General features: G+C 33.8%; 1 protein-coding gene across 1 annotated transcript; it reads right to left on the bottom strand.

Moving 5' to 3' along the window:
* Positions 1–1,477: 1,477 nt before the first annotated feature.
* Positions 1,478–22,763, bottom strand: LOC103028178 (succinyl-CoA:3-ketoacid coenzyme A transferase 1, mitochondrial). Its single transcript, XM_022675931.2, has 17 exons — positions 22,547–22,763; positions 19,882–19,993; positions 18,343–18,433; positions 17,266–17,401; positions 12,980–13,129; positions 11,710–11,816; positions 10,109–10,169; positions 9,913–10,020; positions 9,054–9,165; positions 8,432–8,526; positions 7,574–7,622; positions 7,265–7,337; positions 6,424–6,499; positions 5,664–5,753; positions 4,281–4,361; positions 2,804–2,905; positions 1,478–2,071 (listed from the first exon to the last, which is right to left on the bottom strand). Exons 1-17 carry the CDS (start codon positions 22,643–22,645, stop codon positions 2,036–2,038), a joined length of 1,578 nt encoding a protein of 525 aa, XP_022531652.1. The 5' UTR covers positions 22,646–22,763; the 3' UTR covers positions 1,478–2,035.
* Between the last annotated feature and the right edge of the window lie 122 nt (positions 22,764–22,885).

Below are 22,885 nucleotides of genomic sequence, written 5' to 3'. Positions count from 1 at the left end.
CAAAAAAACTCCTATCTCCCAAATACAGTTGCTGTTTTAACTGTATTAATTTTCAGTCAAAAAAGAAATATTTTACAGGTAATATTTGTCCAAAAATAAAAAAACAACTGCCAGATTCATTATGTCAAATATTGTATGAAATTATGAGAACAAAACTAGAAAATAGTAACATTTAACTTACACAGTACCTACAACAGTAATAAACATTGTTAAATTATAAATTGTTAAAAATAAATCTATTGGCAAAAAATAGACAAAATATGTGTAACTTCAGATGTAAATGTTTATGCTTAAAATAATCTGCCAACGGAATAAGCTATTTTTTCTTAGTAAGATTTCTTTAAAAAATCTCAAAATGTAAAAAAGAGAAAGGTCTTAAAAGGACTTAAATCGAGCAAATATCACTGAATTTTTGGCATAAATGTGGCCACAGGCCGGTGAATTTTTGTGCATATTTTGAGTTAAATTGAACTAAAATAAGGAGAAAGTTCTAAGTAAGAATAATTAAGACCATAATTCATAAAATTAACAATAATCTATTTTAATTGATGAGATTTATTCATTTATTTATTTATTTTGCAGTGTGTATGTTTCAATCTATATCTTGTCATTTTGGACTTTGGATCCACTGGTTAAAAAAATCTTGACAAACTATTAAGAACCAGCACATTTCCAATGTATAAATTATAAATAATTTATTATTTTATTTGAAATTTTCTTTGGAAATCAAGAGTCTGGATGTGTGAATATATTCCTCTAGCCATCTTTTGGCACTGGACATATTGACCATAGGCTATCATGAATGTTTTTTTTGTATGTAAATTGTGTAAATTGTATGTAAATTTTAAACTGTGTATACAAATTTATTATTATTATTTATTATTAAATTGTATGTAAATTTTAAAGTGTGTATACAAATTTATTATTATTATTTATTATTAAATTGTATGTAAATTTTAAACTGTGTATACAAATTTATTATGATACCAATAAACGCACAATAATTTCATGAATTTAGACAATACACTATACCACTTCAAGAGTATTGGAACAGTGAGGGGAATCCCTTTATTTCTGCTGTAGAGTGAAAACATGTGGATTTGATATTAAAAGATAATAATAGAATGACAATGAGACAAAAGATCAAAATATCAGATTTTATTGTATTTATGTCTGGATCTGAAATTTTTAAACATCTATATTGGTCCATTTGTCCAAATATAAAAAAACAACAACTGCCAGATTCATTATGTCAAATATTGTATGATATTATGAGAACAAAACCAAATATAGTAACACACAGCACTTACAACAGTAACAAACATTGTTAAATGTTTAAGTAAAAATAAATCTAATGGCCAAAAATAGACAAAATATGTGTTAATTTAAGACGTAAATGCTTATATTAAGCAATATATGAATTTGACATTAAATTTGACATTAAAAGATAATAATAGAATGACAATGAGACAAAAGATCAACATTTCAGATTTTATTCTATTTATGTCTGGATCTGAAACACAGTTCAGAAGCACTTTTTTTCTTAACCTATTTTTTTCTGTGAGCAAAAGTTTATTTTTTTAATGTTTTCTTGCACAGAACACTAATTAGACACTAAAGAGACCTGTTGTCCATCAGAAAAGATCATAAACCAGCCAATGAAACAGAAGCTTAGCCCCGCCCACTGCACTGAAAAAAAAATCATGTGATGTACTAGTATAAAGTAAGTTCCTAAATATAAATTCTGAAAGATAATATAGATTTTTCTTCACTGATATTTTTTATATTTAAAATAAAGATATACTTTCCATCTGAGTTATTATTTAAATAACTAGTTAATAATTTAATAAAAAAATATATATTAATTAATAAAATCAATCAATTTTTTCAAGTTTTTCACTGAGATCATCACAAATGAGGGCTTATAAATCCATGCAGTAGTTTTTCATTTTTAAAAACACCATCTTCACACTAGTGTCCTCAGATCTGTAAACATGAAAGAAAACTGCAGCTGCTTTAACTTCTGAGTTGTGCATCATATTTGCTGCATGGGCTTCAAGGCTGGGGAAACCTGAAAATGATTCATAAAGACAGATATCAGCTTTCTGAAGTAAAAAAATCATAATTAAACCACAGTTAGATCCAACTCTGCAATGTGATTGGCTGAGAGGCGTTATGTGAGTGCCATTATCAGCCGGTAATGCACTGTAATCAAAGCTCTCCATGTATTACTCCGCCACATACAGGTAACCTAGCAACGATGCAGCGCTTACAAACCAAACAGCACAGCTACAAACAGAGCAGCAATGGAACTATTTTAACTGGCGGAGTTTTTGATAACCAAACAGATTGTATCTATCAATAAACAGTGATACAGAACTGTATAATTGCAATAATATACTCGTGCTATAGGTTCATGCTATAACATGTAATATTGGCTTTGTGTATACAACCGCAGCACAGCAGTGCCAATATTACACATTATAGCACAAACCTTAAGTGTTTTATTGTTTAGTTAAACAAAAAAAGTAAAGGAAAAATTCCACATTTTTATGTTTTCCACCTGTATCATTTAAATAGCAATAGTGCTTCTAAATATATCTACACTGATGGGCGTGGCAGTCTGAAAATTAGATTCAGGTGTTGAGGTAAATTTCTGCCGTATTGCTATCTTAAAAAATTCCGAAAACGCAGGTGCGCCACTGACTAAATACAACCTAGGCAGACGTCAAATGTCAGACGTTCATTGCTATCTTGGCAGTGAATTGAGCGTGCAACATGTGTACACTCTAGTTAGACTTACCTTAAAATCTGTGCCAGTACAAGCCCTGATATCCTCTGGAGTTAAACCCTCACAAACCTCGATGAGCGTGAGCCCTCTGGTCTTGTCTACATCAAAAACAGCCTGTTCCAAAAAATGAATTAAGAAAAAGCTTTGTTTAGTTAGATATTATCAAAATTCATATAAAAAATACATTATACACAGCCAAAAATAATAATTACCAAGTGAAATCCTGTTGAATGTAGTCTACATATGTAATATTTCTTAATTTATTATAAATTATAAAAGTATTATTATAGGAATTAATAACTTATTCCAGTCTTTCTTGTACTTGTTTCAGGTTATTTTTATTATCTACTACAAGTGTCTTATTGTATTGACAGATAATTTAGATTAATTTAGGAAATAACTGATAATTTAGTTGTTGTTTTTTTGTCAAGAAATAATGCTTATAATAATTGAATAAGACACTTTTATTAGATTAAATTATTTAAAACTAAGAAATATACATTTTTATATGTAAAATATGTAAAAACAAAAAAATGTATACTTAATTGAACTTAAAACATATTGAGAAATGTCTAAGTATGCTGTAACAGATTTATGTACTTACTCAAAATATATTAAAAGTATGTTAATATTATGCTTTCATCAAATGTTTGAAAGTAAAATTTGATCATACTTTTTAAAAAGTGCAATATAGTGTATTAAAAAATAGAAAAAATAGACTACTATGAAGTACACTTTTAGTTTAATGCAATTCAATAAACTTTTAAAATACGTCTTTACATTAATATAACACTTAAAATGTATTTCAATGCTCTGTAATTATAATTAGAAAAATATAAATATAAGTAAATTATAGGATATAGTGTTAATTAACATTTAAATGTCAAATAAAAAATATAAAATACATTTGTAACACGGTAAAAATTGTATTATAAATTAAATGTATATTAAATATATTTTATATATAATATAAAAACTTGCAAAAGACAGGAACAAGAAGCATGTATATTTGTACTGTAATGTAAATAGATCACATATATTTAACATCAGTTCTTAGTACATTTCTAATATACTTGTTGTATAATAGTGATACAGTTGTAATACTCATTAAATGTATCATTATTTTACTGTAAGCATATTTAAAAAAATATATTTACATACATGAAGAAGTATGTTTAAATGTTACTTAAGTATATTTAAAATAGTTCCATTTTAGTACAGTTAAGCTCACTTAGCACAATTTAAGTATAATAAGTAAAATATATGTATAAAATTATATATAAAGTATAATAAGTACAAAAAAGAAGTTTCCATTTTATCACTCTTTAAATATACTGATTAATAATAATGTGGCTACGAGAACACTTTAGTGCACTATAGCATAATGATGCTTAGTATACTGCTCAGTACAGATATTTAAACTAGATTTAGGAGGATTTATCTTGCTAAAACTAAATTTGCTGTAGTGTATAAAAGGTTTCTGCACAACCTTTTCAGTGATGATTCGATCAACACACTGCTTTCCTGTGAGGGGCAGCGTGCACTTCTCCAGGATTTTGTGTTTCCCACCCTGCAGGTTTACACATTGGATTAAAAGGTGTCACATAATGAAGTACAAATACTTTGTTACCTCACTTAAGTAGAAATGTTGGTTATCTATACTTTACTCAAGTAATTATTTATTTTTCAGACAACTTTTACTTCTAATTCTTATATTTTCACACAATTATCTGAACTTTCTACTCCTTACATTTTAAAAAATTAACCAATTTTACATTAAAATGCTTTACACATGCTTGCTTCACCTAAACTGCAAGCAATATAAACAGCTTACATGGTTAATATTTACCCTTTACCTTTCTTATGTTACATTTCTTTCAAAAAGTGCTACTCTTTTTTTATTAGTTTTTTAATAAAATGTAAAAGAAAATGAATTAAACTCAAGATATGAGCAGAAAATTTGTTTAGTTTCAAATTTACAAATGAAGCAATGTTTATTAGCCCTTGGCCAAACATACTGTATGTAATATGAATGTGTGTGTGTGTGTGGGGGGGGGGGGGGGGGGGGTGTACGGTGTGTGTTTATCGAAAATGTGTTTTGATATATGTTTTTCACAAAAATTGAGCCAATGCCAATGAGTTTGAGTTAGAAAAAATATTTCTTTGTATCATTTGATGAAAAATGAAAACGGGTCCCACAGACCCGAACACCACACAAGGGTTATCGTTCAATAAAACCCCTATCCAGATAAATCTCTCCATCCAGATAGAGTGAATCTGATTGTGATTGGACGTAGAGACGAATAAACATATACCATTCCGACTCCCTATTGGTTTATACTGGGATCCATCACACCTCCACACTCCAGCAAGAACATAGCAGACGTATGTAGTCTAGTATGTAGATGATCCGTGCAGAGACTCAAGAGAACTCCAGACAAACTCCAGTCCAACTAAACTCTTTTAATATATTTACATTCTACTAAAATACATTCATTTACAATCAGCATATATGCAGCTGAAACACTAGAGAACAGCCTCGTGCAAAATCCCAAATTATATTATCAACATTAACATTTTAATATTTTAACATTATAGTCATTATAGCTTTTAGAAAAATGTGTTTTGGGGAGGGGGTAGTGCACTATAGGACTAAGCTTTTGTTCTTAATGGCTTTATTTTCCCCTTATATTACTTTTACTTTTATACTTTAAGTAGTTTTAAAACCAGTACTTTTTTAAAGCACTTTTACTTAAAGAGTAAAAAGCTTGAGTTGATACTTCAACTCAGTATTTTATTAAACACTTGTATCTATACTTCTACCATCAGAGTAATGAATGGAGATACTTTGGACAACTTTGTTTGTCTGTACCTTGGCTGAGTGCTCCATGGTAACCACTACTTTGGTGCCAGCGCTGGAGACCAGGTCCATAGCCCCACCCATTCCCTTCACCATCTTACCCTGCAGGACAGAATGAAATCCACACAAAACAATCAACAATCTCTTGTTAGACACAAATCCCAGCTTATACAGTGGTTGGATAATGAAACTGAAACACCTGGTTTTAGAGCACAATAATTGATTGTGGTGACGGACAGTTCTGGTGGAAACAGGAGAGTTGAGGTGCACATTGAATTCTGCGTGATTTGATCAGCTGTGGTTTTATGTTTTTTTGATACAATCCGGGTTAGGACCCGAACATCCCTTTCAGACAGCTTCCTCTTACAGCATCCACAGTTAATCCTGTTGGATGTGGTTGGTTCTTCTTGGTGGTATGCTGACATTACCCTGGATACTGTGGCTCTTGATGCATCACAAAGTCTTGCTGTCTTGGTCACAGATGCTCCAGCAAGACGTGCACCAACAATTTGTCCTCTTTTGAACTCTGGTATGTCACACATGATGTTGTGTGCATTGCAATATTTAGAGCAGAACTGTGCTCTTACCCTGCTAATTGAACCTTCACACTCTGCTCTTACTGGTGCAATGTGCAATTAATGAAGATTGACCACCAGGCTGCTCCAATTTAGCCATGAAACCTCCCACACTAAAATGATGACAGGTGTTTCAGTTTCATTGTCCAACCCCTGTACATATTATATATAACCATAGAGGAAATAGAAACTCATACTGGAATCATCCAATTGGCCAAGTCTCCATATTTAGAAACCTGCATGGCTCCAAGCATGGTGAGATCCACGTGACCACTAGAGGACGACAGGGGAAAAAAATCCTTTATAAAGATGTTAATGACCCTATTTTAACAAAATATAGCTTGATTTAGGGCGTGTCTGTGTGTTTTTGGTATCATAAAGCCGCAAAAATACGTCTTGTGTGGCTCAAAAAATGCAAAGGGAATGTACAAATTCTCTTAATTAATCATGAGTGTGGTTAATTTTGGGCGTAAAGTGAAATAAATGCTGCGCTTTTGTGCATCTCAGCAGAGACAGATACTGACCTGCACATTCACACTGTAAAGATACACCAGCAGCTCATTTAAGGGAACAGCAATGTTATTTTATTATTTATTCTGTTTATTGTTGCGTTACATACGCTGGGAGCACCTATAGGAATGGACTCTGATGATTGACTGTTGTCAGGGTTTTAATCAGTCAGTGGAGCTCCAGTGTTTTCCACCGCCAAAAATATATAGAAACATGCCAGAAATGTACCTGAACACACCTCACTTCTAGATCACCACCCCAAACCATCAGTGTAAATTTAATCCTAAACTCCTACGCTTGTTTAATGGTGCGGGTGAATGAAGGCATGAAAATAGACTGTTGACGGCGTGTAAGATAGCAATGAGCATTGCAACATGCCTTGCCTTAAACGATAGGGCCAATTAAGTATCTCCAGGTATTAATTTCACACTTTCTTGACTACATGACAAAGATATCATGTAGTCAAGTACAATATATTCAATATAGACTCTTAGAATATAAGCAGAAAAACACAAGCTCACAACTCACCCCCTGATCATAGCGAAGGATTCATCACTGGAGAAATACGCAGCTCCTGGAAGAACAGTGACCGTCTCCTTACCTAAGAGAAATATACAGGGATTAGACAAAATAATGGAAACACCTAAATTCCACAAAGCTACACAGGTGATCCATATTAAATACTAATAACCACCAGAGTCTTTGCTATAAAACCTTTGTAAATGTGTTCAAAAACAATATCAGGCAACCAAAAATTTCTATTTAGATTCCCAGTAGAAATGAGAAGTGAGAATATTATTATTATAATTAATTGTAATAAGAAGCTTCACTCTGTACCTGCATTGATGAGCTCAGGGTCCACCTCACTTTCTGTAGGATAAGGACCCTGGAAATTCACACAAGCAAAATGCTTTAAGTAAAATAGTTAAAGTAAACTTTCCTGTTAATGTAGTAAAATAAAAGTGATCTGATATTTTAACAAACATTTATAAAGTAAATTATCCTGTCTATTTAACTATTACTGAACTGAATGTGTGATAATACATTAACAGTATGGTATAGAACATATGTTCTGTTCATGTACTGAGACACGGAGAGTCCTATTTTAGTGATCTACAGAAGAGCTGTCAATCGCACACTGTGCAGCTTGAGTTATTGTGTCTGTGCTATCGTAACGATGGGAAAAGTACATCTTTCGTTGCTCAAACCCTGCAAAAGGCATGTACTAATTCTCTTAATTGATCATGGGTGTGTTTTAGGTGTAACGTGAAATAAACCAATCAAGCGTGTCACTTGCCGTTCCCTTTAAGAACCAGGTGCGCTCTGACTTTGGCGGATTGCTATTTTAACAGTGCAGCATTTCTGCCCTTCTTAGCAGAGGAAACTAACCTGCTTATTTATGCTGTAACGGTGCAAAAGCAGGTCTTTTAGAGGAAAAGCAATGTTACTTTATTTTATATTATTCTGTTTTTTGTTGTAGTTGGGTTTGTGCACTGCTGTGTGTCCATATATATATATATATATATATATATATATATATATATATATATATATATATTAGCGGGGTTTAACTTAGCAACCAGCATTGCAGTGCGCCTTGCACAGGATGTAAGATAGAGCCCTGAGTGTGTTCATAGAGACACACAGTGTGGTACTGTGGTATATAGACAGGAATAGCGTGGTAATGTAGCTCACCAGTCCCAAAATGCCGTTTTCACTCTGTAGATGGACGGTAATCTCAGGATTTATGTAATTGCTGGCCAACATGGGAATCCCAATACCGAGGTTAGCTTGGAAAAAGGCAGTCAAGGCATTTGGAAAGACAATATACAATAAATTAAAACTGATTAAACTAGAGCTGGGCGATATGGCACCCTACTAAAAATCCGATTTTCGATTTAAATCGATTTTTGTCCCCTACTAAAAGCTCCTAAAAGTCGCTTGAAGTCGCTAAATGACGTCATCGCCTAATTTTCATAATACATGTTTTTGAAGCTGTAAAGGATTAACATTGCGAGAGAGAAAAAAGTGAGTAAAAAACACTCTAAATATGTTAGAAATGATACAAATAGGGAGGGAGGGGCGGGGCTGCGCGCGGGAGAGAGGGGCGGGGCTAAGCTCAGGGGTGCGTCGGTGGTGAAAATTAAAACTCGATTTTCATAAAAACACATTGACCTTAACTGTAAATTCGAATTAATCAATAAAATCGATTAATCGCCCAGCTCTAGATTAAACAAATACTGAATAAAACACTGACTTTCCAAGAGAATGAATAAAAGAAAACACAAGAATAAGATCAGGAGTTACTGAAGGATACCATACATCCCATCCTCAAATTCCAGTGCTGCTCGTCGGATGATTCTCTCTCGAGTTTTATCTGAATCCTTGGCTTTTGGCTTCTCTTTCTGTGAAGACCGAACTATCCTTTTCTGATCAGAAAAACACACACACATACAGTATTAGTCAAAAATGTAGGCATGCATATAAATTGATTAGTTTTTCATTATTTTAAAATGCTTTGCATTGTAGATTAATAATAAAGTCATCCACACTATGAACAAAAAGCATGGATTTGCACATCTTGGCTGGATTTTCTCAGTCAGCTTTATGAGGTAGAGTCACCTGGAATTCAGGCGTTCAGTTAACAGCTGTGCTGAACTCATCAAGAGTTAATTACTTGAATTTCTTGCCTCTTAAAAATGATGAGTTTCTTTGTTTTAAACACCTCTGGAATAGAATCAAAGGGAGGTTGGATGATCACAAGCCATCAAACCAAACTGAACTGCTTGAAGTTTTGCACCAGGAGTAAAGCAGCATAAAGTTATCCAAAAGCAGTGTGTAAGACTGGTGGAGGAGAACATGATGCCAAGATGCATGATGAAAGCAAGGATTAAAAACCAGGGTTATTCCACCAAATATTGATTATTTCTGAACTCTTAAAACTTTATGAATATGAACTTGTTTTATTTGCATTATTTGAGGTCTGAAAGCTCTGCATCTTTTTTATGTTTTACTATGTTATTTCAGAAATTTTTCATTTTCTGCAAATAAATGCTTTAAATGAGAATATTTTTATTTGAAATTTGGGAGAAATGTTGTCTGTAGTTTATAGAATAAAACAACTCAAACATATACCTATAATATATATTTTCAGAGCTGTATATATTAGTTCTTACCTCTATTCTCTTCTCATAGCTGGTGCCTTTTACTACCCGGTCGATATAGATACCTGGAACATGAATGTCTTCAGCAGGAAAGCTTCCAACATCTACTATCTCCTCCACCTGTGGACCACAGGAACTCACCTGAGCACATCTTACTAAACCAGATACTCAGTATCAGTATAGAGACCCAACAGAAGCTCCTACTGACCTCCACTATCGTTACTTTAGCTGCTTTACACATGGGCTGGTTGAAGTTCCGTGTTGTTTTCCTGCAATTGGGACAAAACTGTAAATGAGGGAACAAATCTGAAGACTGTGGAGCCCCTAAGGTGACATCATGTAAAAAAATAAAAAATATGTGTGCCCACGAGTTATGTGAAAACGAGATCCTAAGCATTGGAATGAGATAATTAAGGCGTGGGAATGAGATGCTAAGGTGTGGGAACGAGATAATTAATGTGTGGGAACAAGATCATAAATGTGTGGCCACGACTTATGAAGGCATGGGAACCAGTTCAATCGTAGCCATTAAGGCATGGCCAAAAGGTCCTTTTTATGGAGCCCCTAAGGTGACATCATGTAAAAAAATATATAATAATGTGTGGCCAGGCTTTATTAAGGCGTGAAAACAAGATCCTAAGCATGGGAACGAGATAATTAAGGCGTGGTCACGACTTATTATGGTGTGGGAATCAGTTAATTAAATCGTAGCCATTAAGGTGTGACCACAAGGTCCTTTTGTTTCACAGTTAACAAATCGAGCAGCTGATTGGCTCAGGGGTTGTGTTCAATATGACTGTCTGAGGAAGATAAACGGGTCTGCATACTGTCTGCATCTGAGCCAATCAGCTTTTAGTATGCGAATTAATACTAACGTCTTAATGATCTCCTTCCCAGCTGTTAGTATCTCGTTCCCACGCCTTAATAAGGCATGGCCATGCATAATATTTTTTTAACATGATGTCACTTTAGGGGCTCCATAGGAAGGCAGTGAAAAAGACATGAATTAATTTCTCAAAAGCAACTTAGTTTTAGGATGATTCTACAGGTAGTGAGAGTGTTTAGTGTAATTTGTCCTGTCACAATATTTATGTTAACAAGTTATAGTACAATAATTATGGCAATTACCTCAGTAATATTTCCTTTAAGTCTTTTAATGCTCAGATTATTTTATGAAAATTTGGCCCAACTTCAATTTAAACATGGATATACTGACCTCTTGTGGAGAAAGTGGAAACAGAGCATTTAAATGTTTTATTTTTCTTAATAAAGTGATACTGATTAGTGATAATTAAAGAGGTACAGGTCAGTTTGATGTTTATCAGCTCAATTATCTAACTGTTTGAGGCCAGAAGAGAAAAAAAAGAAAAAGAAAAAAAGAAAAGTGTGTAAAACTTTATCATTTTATCTTTTTTCCATTTTAAGAATAAAGAAGAAATTGGTTTTCATCTGTTTTTATTTTTTACCTTCATTTTCATTTGTGCCCCTCACAATTTCACAGTTTCAGGAAAAATAAATATATGAATTCTACTCAGTTTACTCAGTTTTCATCTCATAATAAAAGTTGGTTAGATTATACCATCAGTTCGTTGCTACAAAAGTCAGTTTTTTTATTATTATTCCTTAAATTTAAATGGTTAGAAATGAAAAATGTAAAAAAAATCGTCTTTACTATACGAAATGGAAAAAATTAACAATTCAAATATATCGTTTTTACACCCACTATTCTATTTTATTTTAATTTAATTTAACACAATATTACACTGACCTGTACGATTAGTTATAGATTTTTTTATTTTTATTTTTTACCTAAAAACCAGATTCCCGGCTTTGTCGCATTTCCAGGCCTTTATAAGTGCAAAGTCTCCTGTAATGGCTTTTTCCATGACATAGTGCCGTCCACTGAACTCACGAACCTGCAGCCAAAAACAACATGGATTAGCAACATCAAATAAACTGAATAAAAAAAATCTGTAGCTCTGATTCATCTCTCCACTGGTCTTGAATGTCCTGCTGCAGTTATAAATCAGAATAAGAAAACACTACTTTATCCAGTGCACTGGAGCAGAGCTGCCCCAATTATTTTCAAAGGGGGAAATTAGACCATCTCAAAATACCTAAAGCCAGCCTCCCTTTCTAATAATATTATTTATAAATTACAGATATGTTTCCATTAAAAATATGAAAAAAAAAATAATACTTATTATTAAACAATACATTTAAAATCTTATAGCAATAGCTATAACAGGATATCAAAAGAATAAAAAAAATCTAACTAATGACTCTTTATTTTATATACTGTCAGTCAAACATTTGGACACACCTTAAATTCAGTGTTTTTTAATTCTTTTTTTAAATGTTCTGCATTGTAGATTTAATACATCCAAACTATGTATAAAACATATGGAATTATTTAGTAAAACAAAACAGAATTTGTTTTTTTATTTCATATTCTTTAAAATAGCACCTCTTGTTTAGATTATCAGTTTTGCGCATCTTGGCTGGTTTTTCTCAGTCAGCTTTGAGAATTCAGGCTTTTAGTTAACAGCTGTGCTGAACTCATCAAGAGTTAATTACTTGAATTTCTTGTCTCTAAATGTTAGTTTAAAAGCATCAGTTAAAGTAAAGTAGTGAAGAGGTAGAGTTACAGGTATACAGTGAATAGTGAATATTTGAGTAATGTTCTAATACAGATTATGAGGAGCAAGAACTACTCAACTAAGTAAAGAAAAATTGAACATTGAAAAAAAACTTCAAACGTTATGATGATGAAACTGGCACTCATCAGGACCGCCCCAGGAAAGCAAAGAGCAAGAGTTCTCACTGTTGCACAAGATAAGTTAATCAGAGTTACCAGCCTCAGAAACTGAAACATATGTGTTGCTTCGTAGTCTGGATGACTTTAATAATATAGAAAAATATAAATAAAATAATAAAAACACTGAAATGAGAAGGTGTGTGCAAACTTGTTAATTAAAAGTAAAAGCTGAAACCTGCTTGTGGGCCAACTAAAAGTGATGCTGAGGGCCAATTAATGTCTGCCCAGGGGCCACATTTGGCCCCGTGCACTAGGATCTACCTCTCTCTTTTCACTGGCGATCGCTACGCTGCCGTCTGTGTTGTATTTGATGGGTGATCCGCCCTCCTCGATCAGTGTACCATATCCTGTAGCGGTAAAGAAAGCTGGTATACCTGCACCACCAGCACGTATCCTCTCCGCCAGAGTGCCCTGTGAGACACGAGAAACATATTACATATTCATACTGCATGTCTGCATATTACATACTCATACTGCATATAACATATCCATACTGTATATTACATATTCATACTGCATATCTGCATATTACATACTCATACTGCATGTTACATACTCATACTGCATGTTACATACTCATACTGCATGTTACATATTCATACTGTATATTACATATTCATACTGCATGTTACATATTCATGCTGCATATTACATATTCATAATGCATGTTACAGATTCAGTATATTCATAATAATCTCTTTCTTAACACTTTCATACCTGAATTATGTTCCAGTGAAAAAATATAAGAATGCATTTTTTCCATGTGATAGACACAAAACAGGACTGTAATATTTTAATCCAAAATCTATATAAAAATTAAGTAGCTAAGTCCAAGTAACTAAAAAATTTGTATTGCTTTTAAATGTTCATTGCGTTGTTTAGCATTTTTAATACTGAACTTTTATTTCACAAATCATCCCTAAGCATTAAAATAAATATTATAAAAAGTGTCCTAAATCAAATAAAATTAGTAAAAATTAGCTTTTACTTTGCCTTTGTCGGCTCTTATGCTGACATGCCCTAATGTCTGAGTTGCTGTGTTTTTTGGGGTTTTTTTTTCGTGCAGTGGGCAGGGCTAAGCTACTGTTTCATTTGTTGGAACACTTTTTCATTGGGGGATTAATGGTTTATTCTGAAAGACAACAGGTCTTAATAACTGTTATGTGCAACAAACATTAAAAAAAAAGAAAATACATTATGTCCATTGTAATGAACGCAGGGTCTGAAAGGGTTAAATTTCTTTAACATTTTGAATGAAAAAAGTTTGTCGTGATGATTCATGATGTGTTTATAAAGCCCTATTGGTGACATCCTACATAAGTAAAAATAAGTTGTGGCTAAAAAGGTAGTAAGATGTGGGAACAAGATAATGTACTTAAGTCTTGAACATGTCTTAATGATGTAGAAACAAACAATCTTGTCCCTACATCTTGCCAGGTCACGGCCATGATGCAGCATTTCTTTCTCACATCTTACTGAGTTAGTAAGTGGCCACAACTTATTTTTATTTATGTGGTATGTCACCAGCTGGGATTGTGTAAACGAGATGGAAAAGTTGTGGCCCCAACATAGTATGACATGAGAATGAGATAATGAAATTGTATCCACAAAGAAGTAACATATTGAAACAATGATTTGTGGCTAAAACTTCGCACTGTTTAGAAGTTAGAGCTTGATTCCATGTTTCAGCAATTTGTGCCCACAACTTAAATATCTTTTTTCTCATGCCTTACTAAGTTGTGGCCATAACTTATTTTCATTTGTTGGGCTTATTTTAATTTATGTGGGATATCACCAACAGGGTTTAATCATTGTGCAAAAAAGATGATTAAGTTGTGGCCACAACATATTAAGACATGGGAATTAGATCATTTAGTTATGGCTACAACTTTGATTTTCATAAGTTGGTCACAACATATTTTAATTTATGTGGGATGTTACTAATAGGGCTTGTGAAAACAAGAAGATTAAGTTATGGCCACAACATAGTAAGAGTTGAGTCTACAACTTTGTAACATGTTTAATTTTGCCTGTTTGCAATTTATCATAGCTACACCTTATATTATACCCTAAAATTCTGAATTAAACATTAATTTCCTCAGAAATAATCTGAAATAATGAGTAAGCAGGTGTCCCAATACTTTTGTCCATATAGTGTATGTTTGCACTTCTGGTTAGACATTAACTGCATTTAATTGGCTAACAGAATTGAAACTTTATTGAGTTTATTTAAACTAATCTAAACTAATCTGATCTGATCTAATCTCATTAAGAGATTAAGATTAAAAGGCTCATTAACTGTTCATTAGCCCTGAGCGCAATACTGCGAGTGCATTCATGCTCCAAATTCTTAGAAATGTCAGTCATTCAAAAGCATGCAGTAATTTAATTAGAATATTTTCTCCAAGTTCCAAGAAGATGTTTCACTGGAATTTAATTTGCTTAAAAAGTATATAAACTGTAATTATGCTTTAAAAAATGAAAAAAAAAAAAACATCCTTGGTGGAAAAAAGCTGTAGTATTTAAAAAAAATACAGTATGAGCATAAAAGGGGCTAGATGGAGAAGCAGAAAAACATGTGTCCACTTTTCAAGAGTCCATTGACGCATTGCATTGTGCTTGCAAATATAAGGATAAGATGCACATTATATAGGCACATTAACTTACCTCAACATTCCTTTTGCAATCATTTTGTTTATTTCCAAACTGTACAGCGGGCAAGGATTTCATTATTTTTTACTTTTACCAAACATGGATATACTTTAGAGTAGTTAGAGGTGAAGTGAGTTTTGATGGGAGCCATGATGCTCCTGAACGCATCCCATCCAGAAGGGGGAAAGACACACTGCCCACCTACACTAAAAACTGATAGGCTGACTCACAAAATCTTTGCTGAGAACAGGCCAATCAGAACCCTCTCTGTTTTGCATGCGCTTCATGAATATGCACAAGATGGTAGCAGCTTTCTCTCCCACCCGATCTCTTTCACAAACGCGATTAGGTAAAAAAAAGGCTGTGATTCCAGGAGATTTTATCTGACTTGCGGCCATCAGGGAGCTGTTATTGATATGCGGTAGACATCCGCAAGTTCTTGGAGACCTGGGCATCTGGTGTTATAATATCACTGACAGTTGGCTGTGGAATATTTAATAGTGAGTAGTGAAATTTCACGACTGTACTTGTTGTTGCACAAATGCTGCATCCTATCACACGGTACCACAGTGCTGGAGTTCACTGAGCTCCTGAGAGCCTATTCTTTCACTAATGTTTGTAGAAGCAGTCCCAGCATGCAGAATTGATTCAGGAACACCTAAATTCAGTGATTTGGATGAGAGAGTGAATATACAAAAGCAATAGAACAGGAGAGGGAGTGTCTTATCGTGGATAACATCATGATTTGGTCGTAGGCACGAGCAGAAGGTGAGTGCAGTGGATCATCACAGCCATGATGTTATTCACAATAATGGACGACCTTGAATGTTCTATTGCTTTTTTACAACATTTTTTTTTCTTTACAAAATGAAAACTTTGGCCTTTTTACCATTTTATCCAACATATAGCCTTAGCTCACCATCATATTGTTTTTTCTTTACCTTCCATCAGTGTGGCTCAATTTTAAACTGATTTAACCACGTCACACCACTCGTTGTCTTATTCCGCTCCTGCATTTATCATCCCGCATTCTTTTCATGCTTTCGTTCATGTTTTTGGTTTATAAAATGTAAGTCATGAACTTTGTATTGCAATATTATTATATTATAAAACAATTTTTTGAAGGTTGTTTGATGGTCAAAAAAGTTGATAATGAAAACGCTTTAACACGGACTGTACCTTCCACCAAAAAGCAGTTCCACAGCAAGTGAACTGTAACAGAACTGTAACTACAAAACAGTGAATAGTTTAGCTTGAAATCAGAATTGTGGGTAAGAGGGTTACTAAACTTTAGAAGCACGAAATATTGCTGAAACTCTCCTCCCTTGCTCTGTGATGTCGTCTTCATGTGAAAGCTGTGCGTTTGTGAGCATTTTTTGCCTGTTTTGCTGGGTGGTGTTTGTTAGCTAGCCAACTTTAGCTTAGCATTAGCATTAGCATTAGCATTGGCTGGTTACCGTTCCGGCTATCGGGCCGCGGCCAAGTAATTGTAGATTGATTGATTTTCTTTCTCTTTTTTCCACAAAAGACGAGCCAGCACAGCGGGCTGCGGGCGAGCGTGCCTTGGCTGGGTGCTAGCCTGTGCTAAGCTAATGCTGCTGCTGCTGCTGCTGCTGGTGGAGGTGATGATACAAAAAGGTCTTTTGTGTATAAATATGCCGTTACTCTGCAACGCTTCCATGGAGTGATACAGATTTAGTGTGAAAAGGCTGTGCTCTTATCACAAATATCATCATGAACCAATCAGATTGTGAGTTCGGACCTAACTGTTGTATAATATACTATAGTGAATAAGTGAATACTAAACTATTGTAATTTTAAATCTGCATTAATGGTTTTACCTCACCCTTTACCCCTTACCTCCTATCTGGCCTACCTAACAGGCAATCTCCTACCTGAGGGGTAAGCTCCACCTCCAGCTCTCCAGCCAGATACTGCCTCTCGAACTCCATGTTCTCTCCGACATACGATGAGATCATGCGCTTGATCTGTTTGGTTTTCAGGAGCAGCCCCAGGCCAAAATTATCCACCCTGTTAGCAGATGTCAATAAAGAGAGGATTACAAAACCGTATTACACCCTATTGTTCTGCAGAACCTGTGCAGGTTTACATATCAGCCTCTAATCCGCTCTGCTAACCCTCACTTTCCTGTGTTTAAACCGGACAAAGCTATTTCCCTTTCAATATTGTCTAACATGCATAGACAGGAACCCACTGTAGATAGCTCAGCGCAGTCCTGAAATGTTATGAGAACACAGAGTTCCTCCATTAAGATGATAGAAAGAGCGTAATAGAGAGAGATTAAGAGAGCACTTCAGTTTCTGAATCAGTTTCTCTGATTTTGCTATTTATAGGTAAATGTTTGAGTAAAAGGATTTTTTTTCTTTTATTTGAATAATGCAAAGAATATAATCAAGAGGAAGATGGATGATCACAAGCCATCAAACCAAACTGAACTGCTCAAATTTTTGCACCAGGAGTAAAGCAGCATAAAGTTATCCAAAAGCAGTGTGTAAGACTGGTGGAGGAGAACATGATGCCAAGATGCATCAAAACTGTGATTAAAAACCAGGGTTATTCCACCAAATACTGATTTCTGAACTCTTAAGACTTTATGAATATGAACTTGTTTTCTCTGCATTATTTGAGGTCTGAAAGCTCTGCATCTTTTATATTATTTCAGCCATTTCTCATTTTCTGTAAATAAATGCTCTAAATGACCATATTTTTTTGGAATTTGGGAGAAATGTTGTCTGTATTTTATAGTTTAAAACAACAATGTTACTTTTACTCAAACATAAACCTAGAAACAGCAAAATCAGAGAAACTGATTCAGAAACTGAAGTGCTCTCTTCATTTTACATTACATTACTGTTTTTTTTATTACATTTAAATTTTTTATACATTATATTTTTTATTATATTTATATTTGTATAATATACTGGGTAAGGGGAGAGATGATGTGCTTTTACCCTGCATTGTTGCTGACAGCTGTAATCTGTTTGACTCCTGTTTTCAGTAAACCGCTGATGAGGTTCTCTGGTATCCCACACAAACCAAAGCCTGAAATAGAAAAGTAAAAAAGGAAACACTCTGTAAACAATGTTCATGTGTTACACAATGGAGCACCAATACAGGAAACAGCACTTAGGAGAAGGAAATACCTTATCAGCTATTATTTTACCATTCTTTTCTAAAAATAACCACACAAAACTACAGTTAAAGGGAAAGGTGACCTGTTCATTATGTGTATTGTTATGATAATATTATTAATACACATACAGTCACTTTGGATATTAGTATTAGTATTGGTGTTGGGGTATAGTTACCCCGCATCCCTGGTGTATGCAGTCAATTTAGAAAGTTTGATATGGAGAAAATATCTAAAAGAGCATATATGACATTTTGTAGTTGTATAATAATTACAGACTGTAGTTCTGTATCTGTTTTTTTGGATTCTTTATTATTATTATAATTGTTTTTCACCCTATTTTTCAATACTCAGAACCCCACAGGATAGAAAACCGCCACAGAGATACAGCTATTATTATTAATTGGGCGGTGGGTGGTCGTTCTCAGCACTGCAGTGAAATCTTATTTTACAAATTATTTGTTTTTTTAAACCCATTCCATAAGGCTGCTTTGATGATTTTTTCCTAAATGTCTTTCTTTGGAATAATGCTGTTTTTACATTTAGTTTTCTGCACATGGTGCACAACAGGTTAGGAACATTTTAATCATCCCACCATTATTTACTCCAATAAAAAAAATAATGTTTCCCCATTTAGCTATATTAAACAAATTAATGGAAGTTTGTGGTAAATGTTTCAACTCACACTTAAATGCAATATATTAAACATACATTATGTCCTTATATGAAGTTGAGTTTCCATATTTACCTACTGTATATGGTGATATGTTAATAACTTCTCTAGATATATGCATAGTGCATAACATTTCGCTGCTGTTCATTGAAAAATTAATTTGTAGATTTTTAGCAAACTCTCCTTTACACTGTCAATTTCTTGATGAACAATAGAAATTATTTTTACACTGACTTCCATTAAAAGTTGAGAATGTTTTACTCTCTTATGTAAAGTTGCTGTTTTGGAGATATGTTTTTCATTGGGCAGCGACGATGTATAAAATACCCATAATAACATTTTACATATATTATAAATATAAACAAGACTCATATATAAATACATGTTATACATATATGTTAAATTAGTATATGCAATATTTTTTTATGAATTTCACATCCATAAACATACATTTTTTTTTTTGCCAGACATATGTGTGACATATATTTTAAAAAGTGTATTCAAATAGGCTTCATATCGTCGCTGTCCAATGAAAAACAAGTATCTCCAGTTTTGTTGAATTTTAGTTTAGTACATAATTTGAACAGACATACTAGTTTTTCATTGGACAGAGATGATATATAGTTTGCATATATTTGTACATATATGTTTTTACTTTATATAGTCATATATTTAGTTAGTGCACACCTCCGACCAGCAGAGTGGAGCCGTCTGGAATATCTCTCACTGCTTCTGTTGGGCTTCCATAAAAACATGCGCTTCTGCAGTGGGAGGTGTAAACCCAGCAGCTGCTGCATTCCTGAGGAGAGAACAGCACACACACACACACACACACACACACATACACACACACACACACACACACTTAAATGTCACGTGATAACTGACACAGTCAAAGATGTCAGTGTTTCTGGTTTACTGTGTTAAACATGGATACTAAATTGAATTAGGTTAAACTTGTTTAACTCTTTACACTCCCACTAACTTTATATTCAGACATAAAAACAACCACAAACTGCTGAACAAAGTTATTCTACTATTTATGATGGAATAAAGGAGAAACTGGGGAAGTTAATCCAGGTTAATCCAGTTTTCTTTATTTACCCATTTTATTTTTGCCACAAAAAGCAGTTTATTTGATATTTGATGTATAAATAGACAGTTTGTGACTCTTTTGAAGAAGCTGAAAAATCCACTTTTTGTGCATTACTTGCATCAAACTCTACAAATTGTAAAAGGGGATGATGGCAGTCTGATCTTCCTGCATTATTCGACTTTGAAAAAGTATATATATATTTATCATATATATGTGACCCTATTTTTCAGTCAGCTGATCTAACAAAGTCTAACAGTAATAAACATAATGTGCCTTACTGCCAAAAAAAAAAAATCAGGAGATCAGAAAATGTTGCTTGTTCTTACAGCCTACAACACAGACACCAGGCAGTTAATTATAATACAGCTCTGGAAAAAAATGAGAGACTACTTCAGTTACGGAATCAGTTTCTCTGATTTTGCTATTTATAGGTTTATGTTTGAGTAAAATGAACATTGTTGTTTTATTCTATAAACTACAGACAACATTTCTCCCAAATTCCAAATAAATAAGAAATGAGAAATGGCTGAAATAACCAAAAAATATGCAGAGATTTCAGACCTCAAATAATGCAAAGAAAACAAGTTCATATATTTTTAAAGTTTTCAGAAATCAATATTTGGTGGAATAACTCTGGTGGTTTTTAATCACAGTTCTCATGCATCTTGGCATCATGTTCTCCTCCACCAGTCTTACACACTGCTTTTGGATAACTTTATGCTGCTTTACTCCTGGTGTAAAAATTCAAGCAGTTCAGTTTGGTGGTTTGATGCTTGTGATCATCCATCTTCCTCTTGATTATATTCCAGAGGTTTTTAATTTGGTTAAATCCAAGAAACTCATCATTTTTAAGTGTTCTCTTATTTTTTCCAGAGCTTTTTATGATCAAGAAGTTTACCTAAGGTAGGCCCTTCAAGCCAGAACAAGCTGTTTCCATTATATTGGTCTCTTCCTATTTAAACAGATCTGCCTTATTTTACTTTGAAAAGATAAATACAGATTGCCATTCTAGAAACCTGACTACACTGTAAGCCCGGATAAGTTGAATTTATTATAAGAATTTGAGGAAACTGGTTGCCTTAAAAAAGTTAAGTAATGTGTAATAAAAACTTAAGTTAGCATAACTTAGAACATCAAGTTTTTACAACTAAAGGGGAAGTTGATTTAACATTTTTTTTTTTTTTGTAATACTGTGAGACCGGATAAGTTGAGTTTGCTTAACTTTTTAAGGCAGCCGGTTTGCTCAATTTTTTTAATAATGGGGAATGAAAACTTGATTTAGCATAAATTAAAACATCAAGTTATTACAACTAAAGGGGAAGTTGATTTATTTGTAAGGTAGCCCAGGGGGAATCACTACACACTGATGGTGAGTGTTAGTCAGAAACTGTTGGACACGCCCAGCATGCAAATAGATTGTGACAGAAGCCAATGGAAAAGAAGCTGTTAATGGCAACAGACTAAACTCAACTCAAAGATCTCAGTTTGAATAGTACAATATATGTGGCCACAAATGTTTAACTAACTCAAAATAGTTGAGTATTGTTTAGAAAGCTCCAATTTTATGTAAAACAGACTTCATAAAAATCAGTATATGGGTTTACAGTGTACCTGACTGGCCTCAATGTTCCAAAGTCAACACTGTACAATTGGACAATATTTCAGTCAGCTGCCCTAACAAAATCTCATTGTAATAATCATAATGCGCTTCTTTTTAAGGACTTCATAAAAAGCACATGCGTGTGCACACAGATTACGAACATCCTGACTCTGTTATGAAATAAAGGGATACAGTCGTCAGGTTAAGCAGAAGTCTAAAGAGCTGATGTGGCAATATGGACTTGATGTTCGTCCCAGCAAACAGAGACACTGTTTAAACAGGAAATCAATACAGTGACATTAGTTCAGCATGAACCACAGAGCATAAAAGACACTTCAAATACAAACTAGTACTTATGACTATGACTCTACTACTATTACTTATCTCATGACTCGTGAATACAAGGTGTCCCAATGTCCCAATGCAATACAAGACATTTAATTGACCATTTAATCCTTTTATTAAAAAATGCTACTAATTCTATTGTATGATAAAGTGAGTACATTCTGCACATCAAACCGTGTTAAATGCTGATATCACTCAATCAGAAATGCATTGACTACAAATTATGCAGATGATCTTTTTAGTGAACGTCTCTCCACACTGAAACAAGAACCTCGTGCATCAAAAATTCAAAGCCAGAAGACACAGCTTACCTTGTTGTACTTAGAAGAGGTAATTCCATGAGCTCTAAAAGCTGGAGATATGCTTCTGAGAAATGCGGCTGACCTGAACGAGGCTCTTTGAAAGGTCATAACTAGAACACCCCAAGCTGATAATTACAGATTAAGAGACTCACTTTTTAACAAAAAGACCAGGATTGATTCTTTTTGCTCTGAAAATCAAGAGGTGGGCAGCTTTTGTAGGGCGTCCGGGACAGGACAGCGTGGACAAGCACACATCTCCTTTGACCTCTGCATACACACAGGCTGACTAATTCACTAATTATGTCTAAAACAGGGTTTTTTAACACATGGAAAAGTGGTAATTTTCCA

The sequence above is a fragment of the Astyanax mexicanus genome, chromosome 17 (assembly GCF_023375975.1).
Source record: "Astyanax mexicanus isolate ESR-SI-001 chromosome 17, AstMex3_surface, whole genome shotgun sequence".
Taxonomy (NCBI): domain Eukaryota; kingdom Metazoa; phylum Chordata; class Actinopteri; order Characiformes; family Acestrorhamphidae; genus Astyanax; species Astyanax mexicanus.
This window is presented reverse-complemented; position numbering and strand designations above follow the sequence as displayed.